The sequence below is a fragment of the Colossoma macropomum genome, unplaced genomic scaffold (assembly GCF_904425465.1).
Source record: "Colossoma macropomum unplaced genomic scaffold, Colossoma_macropomum, whole genome shotgun sequence".
Lineage (NCBI taxonomy): Eukaryota > Metazoa > Chordata > Actinopteri > Characiformes > Serrasalmidae > Colossoma > Colossoma macropomum.
The window spans coordinates 37,896,025-37,914,984 of NW_023494787.1; the positions used below are offsets into that span (position 1 = coordinate 37,896,025).

Consider the following 18,960-nt stretch of genomic DNA (forward strand, 5'->3'; position numbering starts at 1 on the left):
TATGACAATCTTTGTTGTGAGATAGAAATGTTTTTGATGAGAAGAAAACCCTGACAAGTTACCCGCCAACAGTTATATAAATTGCTCTGGAAAAACCAGCACTACCACTCAAATCACACGGTCAGTGTAGGTCAATACTGTTTCAAAATACAGATAACATCTAAATAATTACTACTCTCTTTAGACTTCGAATGTGCCATGTAACAGTCGGTTGAGTCAGTTTGTTGAGAGCTAGGTGAGGAGGTGCAGTCACAGCTTTCAGTCATCATGGGTCACAGAACCTAGAAATTATGAAGTGAGGGAGCAAAATGATTATTTCCAGAGACAGAGAAAATACCAGCCAGCCCATTTAAACACATCATCACTGATATATGAGAGGATGAAGTAACAAAAATGAACTGATAAAAAAGGAATTTAAAAAATGAAACTAAACTGAAACTTTAGACTTCAGTTCAAATGCATGTTCATCAGCTTTCTTTTAACAAAGAATATTTGCCACCATTTGTCACCATTTGGTGATGAATGATAAAATGTGTTTATATTTTATTAAATCAACACTGTTGTACTCTAATATTAGTTTAATTTCTAATGAAATGACTCACAAATTTGGAATGAGGATGCATATTTCATTTACTTCACTTTCAGATCTATATGATTAACATTAACACAGTAATGTTTGTATCATACTTGTTATTTATACCTATGGAACATATACAGTGTTCAAAAGTAGTTTTTCATCATCATTTTTAGACTGATTATTTTAGACTGATAATTTGTTAATGTAACATGGAAATTGTTTACTATATTCAAAAGTACATTATTTTAGCTATAATATAAATTATCAATCAATACTTTAAGTCCAACTGAACAATAGCAAGATAGAAAACATTCATCTAATGCCTCCATTTAACTTCAAAAACAAATGTTTGGACATTAATCACAATGCACAAGTTCAAAACAAAGTATCATCCAACACATCTGACTAACATTCTGAAAGTTCTTAGAGTCAGAAAACTCTGAAAAATTGAATATTGAGTTGAATTAATCTGACAAAAAAATGATAGTGTCTTATTGAAATAGAGAGACAGGGTTAAGATATGGTGAAAATTCCAAAATCAAGTGTGAAAAAATGCACTTAAGTGGTGGAAAAAGGCAAGACATGTTGAAAACCTGCCACACACTGATCATTTGAAAGAGAACATCCAACAAACCTGGCTGAGCATGGGGTTTGTGAAAACTCAGACCTAGAAGACTTACTCTGCCATCCAAAAAGGAGATATGCACAAAATATAAAAGAAAGAGCCAATATTGTTTGTCCCACTAATGTTGGAGTACTTTTACTCGCCTTACTTAGATTTTCCTTACTTGCCAAGATCATTTAGTTAGTAAACCTGTTGCAATTGCTGGTTGTTATCACTTTTCAGATGGACACAAATGAATAAATGACCAACCTAACTTGAAAATAAATAAACAAGATACAAAGTGCATTCAGAGATTTTGCTAAGACTACTTTTGATCACTGTTGATTTAAAATTGACAATAAAGTATGCCTGTGTAATCAATCCTATTATATTATGGCAAAAAATGAGTTATGAGGTTTCGTTATGATTGGAAAATCATTTGAAATGTTTCTTTACCCAGGCACTTTGGTGAGGAATTCCATCAATCCACCTCAGGGACCCCTGTGGCCCCTAAGCGTGTGGGTGCGCATTTTCCGGCTAAGGGTACGTGCAAGGCGGTCCACTGCATTGCCAATGTGGCCCATCTCCTTGCTGGACGACAGACCCTCAATGTTGCCACTGTACCACATAACCCAGCCGCCAAGCGACATCAGCACCATCAGTGCTCCTGTGTATACCAGCAGGTCACCGAAGTCTCTCCCCTTCACCTCCAGTGGAACAAATACCCCCAGAAGCAAGGCTACGACCCCCAGCAGGTCAAAAATTACGGCAAAGGCCAGCGCCACTTTGCAGTGGGACAGGCCAGTGCAGGTGCTCATGCCAACTTTGTGGAATCTGGTGGAAGCAAACATAACATGTTTTGTTAAAGAGACCAGGATTTTCGATGTAGAGAAATTGAACTGTATTTAGTCTGATTAATCTGATGTTATGGATGATGACAAATATTTAAGAAGGATACTGCTGATAGCCAGCACAAAAGTAATAACATGAAATTGGTAGCCTCCTTTTATAAAATAGTGGCCGGAAAGTGCAAGACAAATTTAAATACTAGAAAAAAAATACTAGCTTTAAATGAGAGAGAAAAAGTATTTGTTAATAGGTGGCAAAAACAGACAATATATCACACGTATGGATAAATTAGGGCTGGGCAATATGATAATAAATATCGTTATTGTGATAAATTATGTCAAAATGCAATACAATATGCTTTTCTGAACATATAGTGTATATCAGTACTTGTATATCACTGACCAACTGCACATTTCATTATAAAGAGAGCACAACTAGTCCAGTTTAACTAGATTTTGTATGAAATAATAAATAAAAATAACTGTATTCAGTTGAAAATTGAAAGTATCGCACCGTTGTATTTTTGCCATATCGCCCACCTCTATGATAAACTGACATAAAGGCTTAAAGGATATTACCCCTTGAAGTACACTCCACTTATAAGAGTTTTGCACACTTTTTGATGGTGACATTCCGTTAATGTATATACCTATTTATATTTTCAAAAAAATCTCAGTAAACATGTAAGTGTGATTTAAGGACCAGCAGCATTAAACAGAAGCGGACCGATACGCTGCTATCTGGGTGTCCATACACTTTCATTCATCATTAGCAATTTTAGCTTTTTGACTGAACTACTCCTTTAAGACCGCCTCGCAGCCTAATTCTCAAAGTAATCATCACGTCTCAAGAATATTTGATTGCAGGAGCAGATTGTTATAGCCTTCTGACCTACAGGTAGATGTTAATGAGTGTTTCTGCACTTTGTCCTAGTCGGAGGTTTGGACTACACAGTTAAAGCGGAACAGTTGATAAAGGGTTGAGTTTCCAGTCCGCGGTGTCGTCTGTTCGGTTAACTGACAGGAACGAAAGAAACACTCTTTAGCGAGTGAACAGAGGCTGTAATGGTGTCGAATATGTCATCGGTAATGATCTCCTTAGTGAAACTTACCCTTTCGAGGCTTCACTAAAATGTTCAGTAGTCCAGTTTCATGGCTCTTCGTCTCGGGAGGTGTTGGGCCTCGGCTCTGCTACATTTACCTGAGAGACTTCCGGATCCACCTCTGCTGGATATCTGACTCCACCTGAGTCCCAAACTGCTGAAGAGAGGCAGAAAACAAAAGACACAAGCATTTAAATAAGTGTACGCTGCTAGGCTCCCACTAGTGGGCATTATTATCTTGAGTTTAGAGAGTAAAAGTATGAGGTGAAACGACTTTTTGATTAGCCTTTTTAAACGGATTCCACACAATTAAATGGTTGAGATGCAAACAATGTCGGTCAGCGTGGCTTCCATTTTAGAGAAACTTGCAGAGTCAGAATTGCTCACAGTGGTGTTGATAGGAACCAGACTCTGAAAGCCCCCTCACATATGCTGCCTGATGTCTGACTCATTGTTTTATGATAGTTTTGTGATAACGTTTTGGCTTAGAATGTATTTTAATCCATTTACTTTAGTCCATCAGTGGTGGAGGGAAACATGCAAAGCATTAAGGCAACATAGTCCCCAAAGAAAACTTAGTGTTTCAGATTTGGGACTATTTTACCATCATCAGCATTACATATAATTACATATAATTACTAAGAAGCCAAGTATAGGTTCATTGGTGGTTCTGGATAGTAAATAAAATGGCTATATTTGTGTTGTAGACATGGCAACTTCTGGTTTCCATCACCACCACTGTAAAGAAATCTCAGTCACTAAGTTTCTCTGCAAGTGAACCATTTCACATCAAACTTCTCTGAATGACTTTGTTTGCATCTCAACCACTGATTTATGCAGACATTGTAAAAAATCGGTGGAAATCCCCTTTAACCCTGAGTGCTTTATATTAAATGTCATTATTATGGCTAAATGTATCTACATAAGATGAAATCTTCTAGGAAGATGCCTTCATATGTCATTGTACAGACATATTATGTTTTTGATACGCTTGCACCTTCAACAAAACAAGACATTTTGTAAAGCTTTTCAATTTTGTTTATATCAGATGGTGTTTATTCTCCCCTTTGCTGTGCTTTTGTTCTTTTTTATTGTTGATGTTTCACAGAGGCACTCCTGCAATTTAATGTAGCTGTTAGGCTCTAATGTATCTTATGAATGCTACTGTACAATGGAGACCTAGAATAATTACAAAATAATAATAATTTTAAACAAATACCCATGTGACTTATACAAAATAGCCAGACATGGAAATCAAGTGCAATTAATTTGGGGGCTGAAAACAGGAAGGTTCATTCCTTATACATTTAATGAAGATCCCTGCAGATGCATTAAGCTGCAGTTCATTATTTACTGTGCATTCTCTACATTTTTATGTTGCTAAACGATGATCAGTATTAAGTATTAAACCTGTCCACTGTTATACCATCAAATGTGGTACAAAAACCCAAATATTGATTTTTCAGTTCTAAATTCTGTATTCATAAATGCTAATTTGTGAATGCAGTAACAAGAGGACTTTTATCTCAGTCTGCATATTGAAATCCAAACACTGCTTAATGGCAATTGAAAATTCAAAATCAAAAAGGCTATAAAAACTATCCGCAATAAAAACAATGTTTTCATTTAATGCGCATATGTAACTTATTTTCTCCTCTCTTGTCCTTATATTCTTATTCGTCTCTGTATAGATGTGGCTTTTATTTAAAGTAAAATGTAAAAAAAAAAACAAAAAAAAACAAAAAAAAAACATATAAATAAATAAACCCAAATATATGAAGACCCTTCTGCGCATGCGCGGTGAAGGATCTTGGGAGGGCGGTCCTTTTGTCTTTTGCTCTGATTTATGAAAGAGGCGTAAAAACGATTCACAGAACATGCGGATCGACCGGGGCTGGTCTTTTTCTCACGCCGCTCAGTGAGTTTGTTATAGCGATCTATAAAAACAACAACAGACTTATCGTGGACTCCACTCACCGAGCAGGCGACTCAGTCGTTCATGGTTAGTTTAGCAAACAAGTTAAATAAAGTTAATTCTGTGAGTAGCATAGTTAGTGTGAAGTAACTGTCAGACCGCTCATTTGATGCCAATGTAAAGGAAAACAACTGGGCTGAAGCCCGTGTTTGACTGGTAACGTTAACTAACTTCGTGGTTAAGCAGTGTTTTCTTTCTGTAATAACATAACGAGCAGTTTGTGTGGGTTTGTTTGTTTTTCTACCATTGGTGGGTTTGCCGACCATGTCGTTATTGGCGTGATATGGAGTTAAACTACTCTGTCAGTTGTGTTAGCCTCGTTATTATGGGTTATTTATGCTAGCGGTTGTTTGTAGTAATGTAGTTCACGTGTTGTTAACTTGCTCATTTTTAGCGAGTGGGTTCTGGGCTTTCTGAGCTTTCTAGCTAGGTTAGCTAACTTACAGAATCTGCGCCCCTTAGTTAACTAACGTTGTGTTTGTAGAGTTTTGATCATTTTGACGAAGAAACTTGTTTGCCTGTTAAGTTGTTATCTAAGGTCAGGCCAGAGTAGCTTCTTTCTGAGAGAGCCTGTGTCTAATTGCAGCTTGCAGGCGTGGTTGTGACTTGCGAGAAGATCCATGGCAAACTGAAATAATGACTGACCCGCAGAGAAGCACGAGGAACTCAACAGGTAAATGAACAGCAAGCACAGCTCTGAAGAGAGCTGTTACTGACTAGGGGCACATGTGTCTATGTTCTCTAACGCCTTTACAGGCTCGGCCTCCAAAGTTTTAACTCAATAATAGCTGATTTGCCTTCTAATTGGCGCCAGTCGGGTCAAAATATTGCAGTTTGGCCTTACATGTATGGCCAAAATGCAGGCTTCACTCATTGTATATTTTGTCAGGTCCACTTTCCATATAGGTGCATTTTATTCATTAATGGTCAGGTCCACCACTGTGCAGGTATTATTTGTGTGGTGGATCATTCTCAGCACTGCAGTGTTGCTGGAGTTTTCAAACACTGTGTCCACTCACTCTCCACTCTATTAGACACACCTTGTGGGTCCACCTTGTAGAGACAGTAGCTCATCTGTTGCTGCACTGTTGGTGTTAGTCGTCCTATAGTTCAGGGGTGGAGAAGTCTTGTCCTGTAGGGCCAGAGTCCAGCACAGGTTGGTGGTTTTCCTACTCAAACACACGCGATTCACCTCAGCAGCTTATTGCTATTGTGTAGTGGGTGTGTTAAGAGCAGGAAAATCACCAAACTGTGCTAGACACTGGCCCCCCACGGCTGCAGTTTACCACCCCTGCCCTAGTCCTTCCTCAGTGGTCGTAGGACACTGTTGGCTGGATATTCTCAATCCATCTGTGACAATGAGGTCTTTAACTCAAGTAACACTGCTGTATATAGACACATTAACAGTCACGGCAGTGTTGAGAAAGATCCACCACCCAAATAATACTTGCTCAGTGGTGCTCCTGGTACAAGGTAGGTAGGTAAGGGAGGCAATTAAATGTATTATGACCTCTTTGACATCAGGAGACAAAAAATTGAACATTTGCTGAATCTGTCCTAATGTTTGATTTTTGTTATTAGAGAAACATTTGCGATGCTTTACTGGTGGTGTTTCCATTTTCCTGACAGATTTGAAAAATGAGGATGGCTATGAAATCTCTATTCCCTTTGAAGACAATAATATGGGACAGACTGTTTTTTACAACCAGAATGATCATGTGTTTGATGGTAAAGTAGTTCTCTTTCTTTGCTGGAGAAGTGTATGAAATGACCATGCATAAAATAAGGTTACTAAATATAGAATATAGTCTGTATATTTTTTGTTCATTTAACCATTCGCCACGTCTTGGCTGTAGATTGTAGATTGTCATGTGTTAATTAAATTTGGTCTAAATTCACATCAGTGATAGCAGTTGGTCTTGAACTAAAACACTTAAGAAGTAGGTTGATTTTTAAAGGTGCCTAGAAATGACCAACTAATCATCAACTACTAATATTAAACACTCAGTGAACTCAACAATTAATGGGTCTCCACTTTTATAGGTAAGGCTGCTAAAACATTTGTATAGTTAGTTGTAGATTGTGTGTTTCACTTTCATTACTTAAAGCAAGTCACATTCCATAAAATTATTGTTCTATTAGCACTGTTGGTAGCTAGTATTTTTCATGTCGTATCACTTTTTTCCTGTACTAAATGATCTGTTATTAATTTGCATTGGTGTCATCACTTTCTCAGTCTTCCGTTCTATAATAATTTAGCTTTTTGAGTCTCAAAGAAATTTCTAAATTTTGTGTAAAATTAGAGGACCTCAAGAGTGGAGAAAATTAATAACCTAGCTATGTAGATGCACATAGCACATTTCAAATGAATTTCAGGAGACGTTACTAGTGATGAGTCTGAATTCCGAACTTCTCAAATAGTAATAGGTTTTCAGGCCTGTTTCACACATACTGCCTCAGTGTATTGTAAGCAACACTGAACATCTTGCTTTTCAAATTGATGCTCATTGTGGCAGTGCGTCCCAGACATGAAACTTACAGAACAGGCCATACAGTAAAATAGAGTGAAATCACCCATGAAAATCAATAAGAGTGAAATAAAAACTGCAAATAAAAGCTTAAATAAAATGAAAACTCTACAAAAACTATACAGATTTCTAGGTCTTCCAGGCTTGAAATAGCTGCCCAATCAGAAAACTGCCCAGTGTGAACAAATATATTAGATAAATGTACTTTTATGAATTTGATCTTTTTAAGTAAGAAAGTTAAAAAAGTGAGAAAGTAACTGATTTGACTATTTATCCATTTGGAAAAAAAGCTGTATGTATAAATTGGCAGTATGTGCGAGCTGTAGCAGTCATGTTGCTACATCACTCATATCAAGCAGAGGTAGTATATCTGAAACAGGAATTAGCAGAAGTTGCTTTGAATGCCTAAATCAAGGCACAGTTACGTTCTGCTGCAGCCCTCTGTCAAACACATTCAATACCCAGGCTCTTGATGGAGTATCAGTGTTCTGTACCCTTTACTCATGTTTTCAGCAGAGACGGCTTCAGGCCATGCTACTCCCTGCAATCCATACCTCCTGATGTCCAACCTTCGTGCGCAGCTGCAGATCGCTCTGGAGAAGAACTCCTGGTTGCAGAAGCGCATTGAGGACCTGGAAGAGGAAAGGGACTTCCTGCGCTGTCAGCTGGACCGGTTCATCTTCACTACCAAGAGTCAGGAGAGGAGTGGTGAGGGAAAGGATTGGGGAGGGATGGAAAGAGATGAGAGGCAGGGACTACATGGGACTGATTTAACAGTAGGAGGACCAGGTGGCTTACTAATGATATATGAAGAGTGGTCTTTCAAATTTGTCATTATGAAAGGGGACCAGCCACACTGTCACATCGCTTTGATTTTCCAGCCCTCTAAATAAACATTCAGAACAAAAATACATTTTGCACTACACTTACAAAATACTGAGCTTTTTTAATTAAAAAGGTTGATTACTGCATCTCTCAGAGTTCATTTGGACTGTCACAGCTGGTGGGGACCTGGCTGTGTTGGCACTGCAGGGCAGGACCACGCCTCCTCACCTAGTTTGGGTCATTTAGCTGTGAACCTTCTTAAAGATCTACAATTTCCATGAAATTAATAAAAAACATTAATCTGAGCCAGTCAGTATGCCAACTTAGGCCATTTAAGGCAATGCTTAAAAAATATCTTTATCAGATGCCACTGAAAGACAAAGTTGCTTTTGCTGTAAATTAGCTGAACTGTGAGGAAACTCAATATTTGCATGTAGAAACATTCATATGTGTTCAAATAACTTCCAGACTGAAGATTTAAAGTTCAGACATCTGAACGTCATCATTCCCTGAGCACGTGGCATAAACAAAAAACTTAAACTGAGCTAACATTGCTAATAGCTGCTGGAAAGACAGCTTGCTTGACAACTTTACAAAATGTTTGTCTCAGCTCAGAGTTGAGCTGAAATATTCTGAGGTAAATTTGTTTTTCATTCATAAGCTGAGCTCACAGACTCCAGTGTGTGTTTCCTCTTAAAATGTAGCTGACGTTTTGTCTGTTTTGTCACTTCCAACACCCGCTTCAGAATAAAAAAAAAAAACTAAATGTTAACTAAAATCACTGAATGTTAAAAATCCATTCCCATTTAAAGGAATACTCCAGTATTTTTCAACCTAACCTCACAATCTAGAATGTACCAGTTGAACCAAAGCTCATTCGTAATAACAGCCACTCAGAAGTTGCTGAATTCTGCAAATACAGTAGTTTGAAATACTACACCGATCTTAAGATGGGGCATGAAAGAATGTCTTACCAAAACTGCTGTTTTGAAGTTTTGCCCAACTTTTAAATATTGTAAAAAGCAATTTTGGTCACATTCGCTTTCTCTGATCTATGCTTGATCAATAAGGAACCTGGGAGAACTGAATCCAAATTCTGTATTGGTAAAATATTACCGCAGATTCTTCCTTCTGGAAAACTGGTAATTTTTCCTTAAATAAATTATTTTGATTTCCACCTTAATTTAGAAATTTACTCTGAAGAGTTCATGAAAGTATTCTACAAAATATATTTTACTGAAAGATGTCAGAGACTGCCGAATGGCATTTGTTGTAATTTGTATTTTGAAGCAAAAGTTTTTCTGTTCTTCTGTAAGTACATGGAAATAACACATTGAAGTTATTGCATGTAGTAGGAGACTGTAAGCAGCAGTTGGAGATTAGGCTGAAAAACGCTGAAGTTTTCTCTACAACATTAGTCTGCATGTGAAATCTAAGGGGAAAAATTGTGGAGGAATACTTCAAGATCTTTTATATTATATTTCATCTCAGACCATCAACCTGAGGTTCCACAGCAACGCACTCCCAAGAAAACCATCCCTCGCAGGGCCTCGACCCCATCTCCAACACCCATGATGACCCGCTCTGGCCAAGTCCCCACACGCAACCTCAACCAAAAGCGAAGGAGAGTAAGAAACAGCAGTGTCCAAGGTTAGTCACAGCCCCTGTCAGCATGGTTTCAGAGATTAAAATTTTGTTTTAATAGTAAAGTTATGCCATGGAGTAAGTGTTTACCAGTTTTATATTCAAGAAATTTACAATTTAATAGTAGATATGCTCCAAAATTTCCAAGCTGCTGCCTGTGTGGGCATGTTAGATCACAAACAACATAAACAACCCTTTGCCAGTTGTGACTGACATCGCCGATTGGTGTGGTTCAGCTCTACACGTTTGATTTTATTCCTACAATTAAGGTGGACCACTAGTTTTCGAGCTCTCATAAATGAAGCTAATGCTTGTAGTAGGATCCTGCAACAGGTGGTTAAAGCAAGTTTAATAAACAGTTTAATAAACCTTCATGTCAAGCACCTTAACAAATTTAGAAAAGCTTAAACAGCCTGTTTGCTGGGAGTTTTGGCTGGGACTTGGAGCAGCAGGAGAGCAAGTACAAATATCACAACAACTATAGATAATAGAAGATCATGAAAATGAGTAGACAGGGTCTTTAATACCCCCCCACCACCACCACCACCATCAAACTGATGTGTACATGTATTTACCTAGAAAAGGTTAGAAAACACACATCATTGGCCAAAATCAATCATCAAATCAAAAACCATCTGATTAGTCCTCCAGTGGCACAACCACAGTCAACAGTAATGAGCACACGTTGATAATATGGGGAAGCGGTCATATTTCTTTTATCCAAGTATGTTTGTATACATGAAAAAAAAAAAAATCAAGCACTTCTTTAACCAGGGAAATCAGAATAATGTCAAGCAGCAAAATGTACATTCAATTTCTCCATCAGTTCAAAAAGCATGAAATGTGCACTTTTACCGGACTCCAGACCTGGATTACAGACCAGAAAGTCACATTTCCAGTGAATTCTGTAGTACCTCTCCGTTACACCTGTTTTAAGTAATTCCCATTCTCCCCCAAATTACGCATTCTTCACCTCCAGAGAATAGAGAGAATACACATTTTCATGTCAAGTTTCACTTTCACAAATGATTTTTTATGTAGATAGTTGATCGGCGTCATTTTATGTGTACACACCCTTCATACATTTGGCCCCCAGAGTTGGTAACATGTAACATGACCATTGCTGACCATTAATAAATGAAACAACTAGGGGTGTAATGATTCACAAATTTTAGAGTTCTATACAATACAGTGATGTCTCAATTCAATAAGTTTTGATACAGCAGAAATAAGCAGTGGTTGAAAATATGTGCTTCATGTTAATGTGTCTCTTTATAATTTTAGAGCTTTCAACTTAAAAAAAAAAAAAACAAAAAAAACAATTAGAAACAAAAGCCTCTGCATTATAGTGTCCCATTCGAATGCGCATATTAGGGTCTAATGTGTTAGTCCTAAGTTAACATACTAACCTCAAGCTAACATGCTAATCACGGTATGACAATATGATACTATACGATATATTCCAGAAAGGACAACTGTCTGTTCAAACTATGTGGCCTTATCTGGCTTTAATTTTATTTTGGCTGCCTTTTAATGTGTACACACCTTCACTGTCACAGACACTCTGCTTATTCATCAGTTGAATACGGTCAAATCTGATAGTTAAATGAGCACATGCAAAATTCACGGACAGGTGTGTGATTCATTGGTTTAATCTGTATGATCTGATCACATCTAGTACGAGCGCGTACCTTTGAGTGTAAACGTTTAACAACCTGAAAAAATGCTGGATTTTCAGCTAACTAACCAAATCTATTATCAGTGTCATCCATAATACCACTAGTAAGAATAAAAATAGAAAATAACAATACTAATTATTTATGCACATGGCAATCAGTACAAAACTGGATGTACTGATTTTACATGCACCATTTAAAGACATATTACAATATTGCTTTTGTTTTATACCACAACCAAAAAATACAAAATGCAGCTACTGCAGAAGTATCACATGCTCTGCAATACTTCCGAGTTTTAATATGTTGCTTTAGGAAATACCATCAGTTTTCTACTGTTTCAAAATAAGGACTTCTTGTTTATTTCACATTTTATTCTTTCAAGCCTTTGTAATTTTAACACTATAAAGTTTGTTCAGTAGGGGGAGCAGTGCACTCACAGCTCAACCTTAAAACCACCTATGAGCACAGCCATTGGCTCATGAGCCACCGCATTCTTTCATTTTATTGGCTTCCTACTGAAACATCTGCATGGATTAGGCCACACTTTATGTAAATGTTATGTAAATGAGGTGCTAGTAGGTGTTGGCTGGATTTAAGGCACTGAAGCTGATTGATCATTTGTGCTCTAAATCCCCACTTGTTTCCACGTCATATGAGTTTCATACTTCATTTATGGTGGTCAAATCTGCCCCCTCTAAGTGCAACTTTAATGAATAAGGGCCATTGTGATTGATGGTGTGAGAAAATATAGAAGTCTTTGTTTCTGATGTTATCGAAAATACAGGGCTCTGGGATAAGACTGGGCTGTATGACAATTTTCACTATGGATCTTGCTATTATGTCTTTTCTGTTCTTTAGACGAGGATGAGGAGGAGGTAATAGAGGAGGAAGAGTACCTGGAGGAGGATGGCTACCTTGAAGAGGAGCAGATTGTATCGGATGATGAGTCTGACAGCAAAAGCTCCAAAAGAAGCAAGTTGAGTAGCAGGTCAAACGGTGGGCAGACAAGAGTGAAGCGAACCCGGGTGTTCCGCATTGCACGCAGCATGGAAAGACAAAGAGGTGAGGAGAGCCATCAACATTGGTGCAACACATACACCAGTATGTCATTATAAGCGTATCCTAAGTATACAATATGGGGTTCTTGATGTCTGGTTGTTGGAATGGATGAAAAGAAATGTATGAAAATTTGAAAATATTAATGGAAGAAAATTTCCCCATCATATATCAGCAACCAAAATTATTATAGTTGTCTGTTATCTCAGTATCAATAAAATTTACTGAAAATGTTTAAAAAGCACAAATACACATTGAGACCTGACAGGTTTGACTCGAAACGAACCCTGGTGCGATTGCTTTCTTAATGCAGTGATACTGCAGCTGTCCGAACCGAACGGTGCACCAAATAAGCAGGCCGAGACCCACTGAGCAGATCGGGTCAATTTGCTTCAAAAGGAACTGGTGTGGTTTGTTTGAAGTATGAGGTGTTACAGGGATTTCACCACAGTAACGCAGGAAGTCTCATGGCTTATTGCTGTATTATCACAAGACAGACAAAACAAGACACAAATAGAACCCACAAGCACAGGCAGAACAGAAAACAGTATGATTGGGTGGACATTGTCTCAGTTGTTGTAAGTCATTAAATCTGCCCAATCAGTTGTGAGCTTTTATTAGTATGATTTTTGTTGTTCAATGTTTACGACTCAGTATCCTGTAGTGCGGGGTGGACACCAATTCTCTGGTGTGAAACGCAAGTTGATGTCATGCCTTAAAAACGGCCAACCAATGAGAGTTGAGCTGAACTGAACGTCGTTTTGTCTGGAAGAAGTTGTAAGCATGATGGCTAAATCAAGCATATATATATATATATATATATATATATATATATATATATATATATATATATATATATATATATATATATATATATGTGTATATATGTATGTATATGTATGTATGTATGTATGTATTCACCTCACACTCTCGTTCCAGCATGTAAACACCCAGCTGACGCTTTATTTTCAGGAATGGCTTCATCCACATTTTTTTTCTTTCGCTGGGCTTTTTAATTGCAGAAAGCACACACCACCAGCATAGCAATAGCCTCACTGTCATCCGCCGTATTTGTTTAAATCTAAAGTCACATAAGTTTGCAAGAAACTCCCATGAGGTTTTGTGAATTGGAACCATTAGTCGGGACTCTTGTTGGTGTGTATAATCTGAAAGTTTGTGGTGTTTCATTCAGGGCAGATCATGTAGTATGGGTTTTTTGATAGCTAACAATGATCAAGGACAGAAAAATCAGTGAAACATATTATTATGTGTGGGGTCTCTCACGTTTTCAACGTCGGTTAGGATTTTTGAAATCCTGTAGTGTGGGCCAGGCATAACCAGAAGTAAAACTCAACAGTGTATCATTTTCTGCTTTGCTCGGGACCAAGGCAGACACACCCTTAAATGATATTCTCAGAATTGTCAGGATTCATTTATTAAACTCAATTAGATAATTAAAAGTAATCAAAAACAATTTCTCAGTGAATAATGTATATTTTAAAATCTCTCTCTTGAAATAAGAAATGGATCCCGATACGCATGCATTTAGGTGCATGTTTTCCACATTGTATGTCTGTATTTATTATATATTTTTTCTTTCTGAATACCTGACTCTGAATACGTCACTAATTCTCAGAATAATCTGTTGATTACTCAATTTTTAATTTAATCAATAGTGACAATCTTACATTTTACCACTATTATACAAATAGATTTATTTTCTTTTGTGTTTATGGCACCAAAAAATCTACTACAGTTTAAGTAAATACAAATGATCATTGGCACGTCTGCTGTTTAGATTACAGCTGTGTTAAAACGTGTCGTCCTAAGGTCTGCCTTGCAAAGCAGGACTTCTTTCTTAGCCAGCTAACTTAAGGCCTAGTTCTATCTAAACCTGAATTTTCTAAATTAAGATGGTGGATGACTTCTTACAAGAAAAAACTGCCATGGCAACTTGCCTAATTTCCTCCAGGACATGGACCGCGCTGGTCATTTGGGTCACTTCCCCCCCCCCCTTCTCCTTGTAACATTTGTGGTGTCAGTCGTGGTGGGGGAGGGGGTGTTGCTTTTCAGCCAATGAAACGAATCATACTACATAACATAAAAAAGCACTAAAATGGTGGCAATGGCAAAGGTGCTTCATTTTACCACTATGGATGCTCTACATTTTATGTAGTATGAGTTCTTTTCACTTTTTTAAAAAATAAGCCACTCCTCATGTTTTATGCAACTGTCTGTTCTTCATAAACATCACATTTCGTGTGCATGCACACAAGGATTAATCAGAGCTTGAGTATCTAAGAATAGAGAACATTGTAAACTGCCGTCATGAAACCACACCTTTACCGCTGTTACATTTTTTAAGTTTTTTGAAGCTGAAACTTAGTCTGGAACCCTGTCTGGGTTCAACATTCTTCTTGAGACAGGCCCCAGGTATATGGTTTCCAGAATGCTGTTTACCTCCAATGTAACTAGTTAAAGAGATGTAATCCTGCATGGTTATTGAAATAGTCACAATTTAAACAGTATGATTATCACTGGGTTTTGTAACTGTGGTTATCGTTAGCTCATGATTTACTACCACTAATATGTTTTTTTTGTTGTTGTTTTTTATTGCAGTAAAAGATCCTGCTGGAGTTCTGCATCGCTACAAGAAGATTCTGGTCACTTACCAGAAACTGAAGAGCATGTCCAGAGCCTTCCAGGTTCACGGGGTTGACCGTAACACTGTGGCTTCCACCACTCCCATCGCTGAGCTGCTGCTGGTTGCCCCTGAGAAAGTGGCAGAGGTTGGAGAGTTCGATTCCTCCAAGGAGAAGCTTCTGGACTACGCACGGCGCTGTTACAAGGCCCTCGATGAGACTGCTCACGCCAAGGTCCAGGCTTGGAAGAAAAGCAGCCTCCTATTGCCCATCTCCTACAGATTCAGGAACTGATTCACCAAAAACCTCTTAAACTCACTGAAGCGAGTGATAAGAGGAGAAGCCATCCATGTTGTCAAAACAAGCAGCTATGCTGGGTTTATATTTTTTTTCTACCTCACCTGTTCATTATTTGGACGAAAATACATTAAAGTCCAAGGTTTGTGGCATTTCTTCTGATTGATCATCACATGCTTGTGATGGTGATTTATGTGATTACTGGAATGTTTGTTTGTGATTACTAATGGTTTGGTTGTAGGAGCGATGGAAGGTGGTTTGTCATTTGTAATAGTTTGAGTGCACCAGTGTCCATGTAAGACAGCATGAGGGTGTAAAGCTGAAGAATAAAACTGAGCACTGATAGAATTTTAGGGTGTGGGGAGCAGAAGCAGGAAAATGATAGAGAACATAAAAAAATGAGTTTAAAGACTTGTGAAGAAAGCAGTCTGTCATTGTATTTAAGGGCTATCTATATTTTTGTACATCTTTATTATTATTATTTGGAAAAAATGTTACTGCTGCCTTCCTCACTCCCCAATGGAGTGCATGTTCTTTTTTTCCCTAGCACTTGTTAATCTTTCTGATTTACATTTATGAAGTTAAATTATTAAATTACGTTCCTGTCTTAAGTCTGAAGCCAAGATGAGATGGGGTCAAAAAGATTTGTTTTGAATTATTACCTGCTGTCAGGAGATCCACTGGAAAATATGGCCAGAAAGCACTTAGAAATAACACTAAAAAAAGCAGTAGTTCACGGTAGAAGCTAGTAGAGGTAATCAACGCTGTCCAGCTTTTTCAGTTAATAGTAGTTTGAGAGTGTGTGTTGTTGACTGTATGTAGTTTAATACCTCTAGAAAACATACTGGCTTACTTCTCATAGTATTTTCCACTCTTGGTAGCTTGACTTTAATACTAAAGTTCAGTCCTGTGCAGCCCATCCATGTAAACACCAGTTATGTGGTTATGCTCAGGAATAGTATTTGCTAACTGAATGTTATTACACATCAGTAAAAACTGTAACTCTGTGCTGCCTTATTATATTACTGAAGTCTTAATACACTGTGTTGATAAGTCAATGTTTATCTGAGCACCTTTTTTGTAAATTGGATTGAAATGTCCTGAGAGATTATCTTTTGGTTTTGTTCTTTCTACTTTTTTCCAGGTACTAATAGTTCTTAATGGAGAACTCCACTGATTTTTCAGAATTTCTGCTTAATTAAACGGTTGAGATGCAAAGGTTGGTGTAAAATGCTGAGTTGTAGAGAAACTCGGAGTCAGAATTATTCACAGTGGGGGTGATGGGAGCCAGACGTCCACCTCTAAAAGCTCCCTCACAGAAAGGTATTAGATGAAGTGGTTATGAATACTCAGCCTGATGTCTGAGACTTTTTGTTTTATGGTTGTTTGGTGGTAATGTTTTTGCCTAAAATGTAATTCAATCAATATATTGTAAACTATTCATGGTGGAGGGATACGTGAAGGGTTTTCTAAGGTAAAATAGTCCCGGTTATTTTTTTTTTTTTCTGATTTACTAGTATTTTACCATCAGCAATGTTACATTTAAAAAAAACAGAAGACACATGTAGGTTCACTGGTGTTTTGGATAGTAAATAAAATGGCTATATTTGTGTTGTAGACATGGCAACCTCTGGTTCCTGTCACCACAACTGTAAAGAAATCAGAGTCTGTAAGTTTCTCTACAATGAACCACTTCACATCAAACCTCTCTAAAAAAAAAAACCTTGTTTACATCTAAACCACTGATTTATGCAAACATTTTGAAAAATGGGTGGAATTCTCCTTTAAAGCTCAGGAGATCATCAAACAGTAATCCAGATTTCTCTATTCAGTGCACTAACCTAGTAGGTGTTACCCATTATCTTGACCCTGTTCTTCATAGATGCTAATTTAGTTAGCTGGATCACTTTAATATAAAACTGAGCTGCTTCATGAGTGCTAAAGCTGTAAATGAGACTTTACAGGAAAGATGTTCATGAAACCAACTCTGAGCTAGCTGTGAGCAACACTACCCAGTATGTGGTGTTTCTCAATTAGCCAAAATACACTCTCTGCACATTAGTTGGTCTTCTTTTAGTTAAAGTAATCAGCTGAGCGAGTTCTGCCTTGGTAAATGTTCTTTTGGTGGGAAATCCAGAGAGTTGGAGACTCTGCGCCAGTTGAAGTTAAAGCCAAAGTCAGCTTGTTAAGCCAAAAATCTGAATTCATAACATGTTCCTTGTGGCTCTTGTTTTATGAGAGTTTATTAGAATTCAGCAGCATTTTTAAGTTAGCTGGACAGCATAAGCAAGTTGTCCAGCGTGTTCAATAAGGATGTTCTTTAGCACAGAACTTATTTGACACAGTGTCTTTTAGTTTACCAAGCTCACTGTGGAACAGTGGTTCATATGAAAACATTGATACCTTTTTTATTTGTGAGTTTCAAAAGTGCAAAGCTGTTTGAGTTGGGCTGCAGCGAGGCATATGAAACTTTTTTTTAAACGTATCTGTGATCCTCTTTTTTTCCTTTCTACAAGCCTGTTACTTTATTCACTATTAAATATAACTCTTGGACAGAGTGTTTTTGACTTAGTTATGTTTATTTTTAATACTTCTAATGTGTGCATGCACATATACACTGCTTTGTAAGAAACTTTAATAAAAGACAAAAATTAAAAACTACCTTGTAGCTTTAACCTTTTTTACATTTTTTAATTTACTTTATTTACTTTAGAGATGCAACATGCAGGGCACTGTAGACACACTGGACTTGCAGTAAAAGAGACTTTATTCTTTTAAGTATTTGTGGCTGTTAGCTTGGGGACATGTAGACATGTTACTTTTGCTATTCTATGCTTTGCTGTGTGGTAGTAATGCAGTGTTTGTTCCTACCCTCAAGTTGAATTGTGTGGCTAGAAGTGACCTGCCTGCTTCCAGGCTGTGTCAGCTAGTGCTGAGTGGAGGTTCTCTGCTGCTGTGTTCAATAAAAGAGCATTCGCTTAACGCACTGTGTTTCACACGTCTTCTTCTTTGCTAAAGCCACAATATATTATGTATCGGAAAAGCGTGAATACTTGAATAAGTATATACATTTTGGCTTTCATTGTTCATTTATTTTATTTTGGCACATCCACCATAACAATACCCATACTTGCACTTACAGTCAGAAGTTTGAACACTACTGGTCAAATGATGGTGAAAAT

General features: G+C 37.5%; 1 protein-coding gene across 4 annotated transcripts; it reads left to right on the forward strand.

The window, feature by feature from the left end:
* Positions 1-5,032: 5,032 nt before the first annotated feature.
* Positions 5,033-17,302, forward strand: ccdc106b (coiled-coil domain containing 106b). 4 transcript variants are annotated; one of them, XM_036567239.1, is made up of 7 exons: positions 5,033-5,134; positions 5,694-5,780; positions 6,737-6,835; positions 8,149-8,343; positions 9,952-10,110; positions 12,642-12,845; positions 15,459-15,775. In XM_036567239.1, exons 2-7 carry the CDS (start codon positions 5,744-5,746, stop codon positions 15,773-15,775), a joined length of 1,011 nt encoding a protein of 336 aa, XP_036423132.1. In that variant the 5' UTR covers positions 5,033-5,134; positions 5,694-5,743. The 4 variants fall into 4 exon arrangements, with proteins under 4 accessions (XP_036423132.1, XP_036423133.1, XP_036423134.1 ...); XM_036567240.1 differs by lacking the exon at positions 5,033-5,134 and adding an exon at positions 5,141-5,263 and having other exon boundaries at positions 15,459-17,302; XM_036567241.1 differs by lacking the exon at positions 5,033-5,134 and adding an exon at positions 5,141-5,263 and having other exon boundaries at positions 8,152-8,343; positions 15,459-17,302.
* Positions 17,303-18,960: the final 1,658 nt, after the last annotated feature.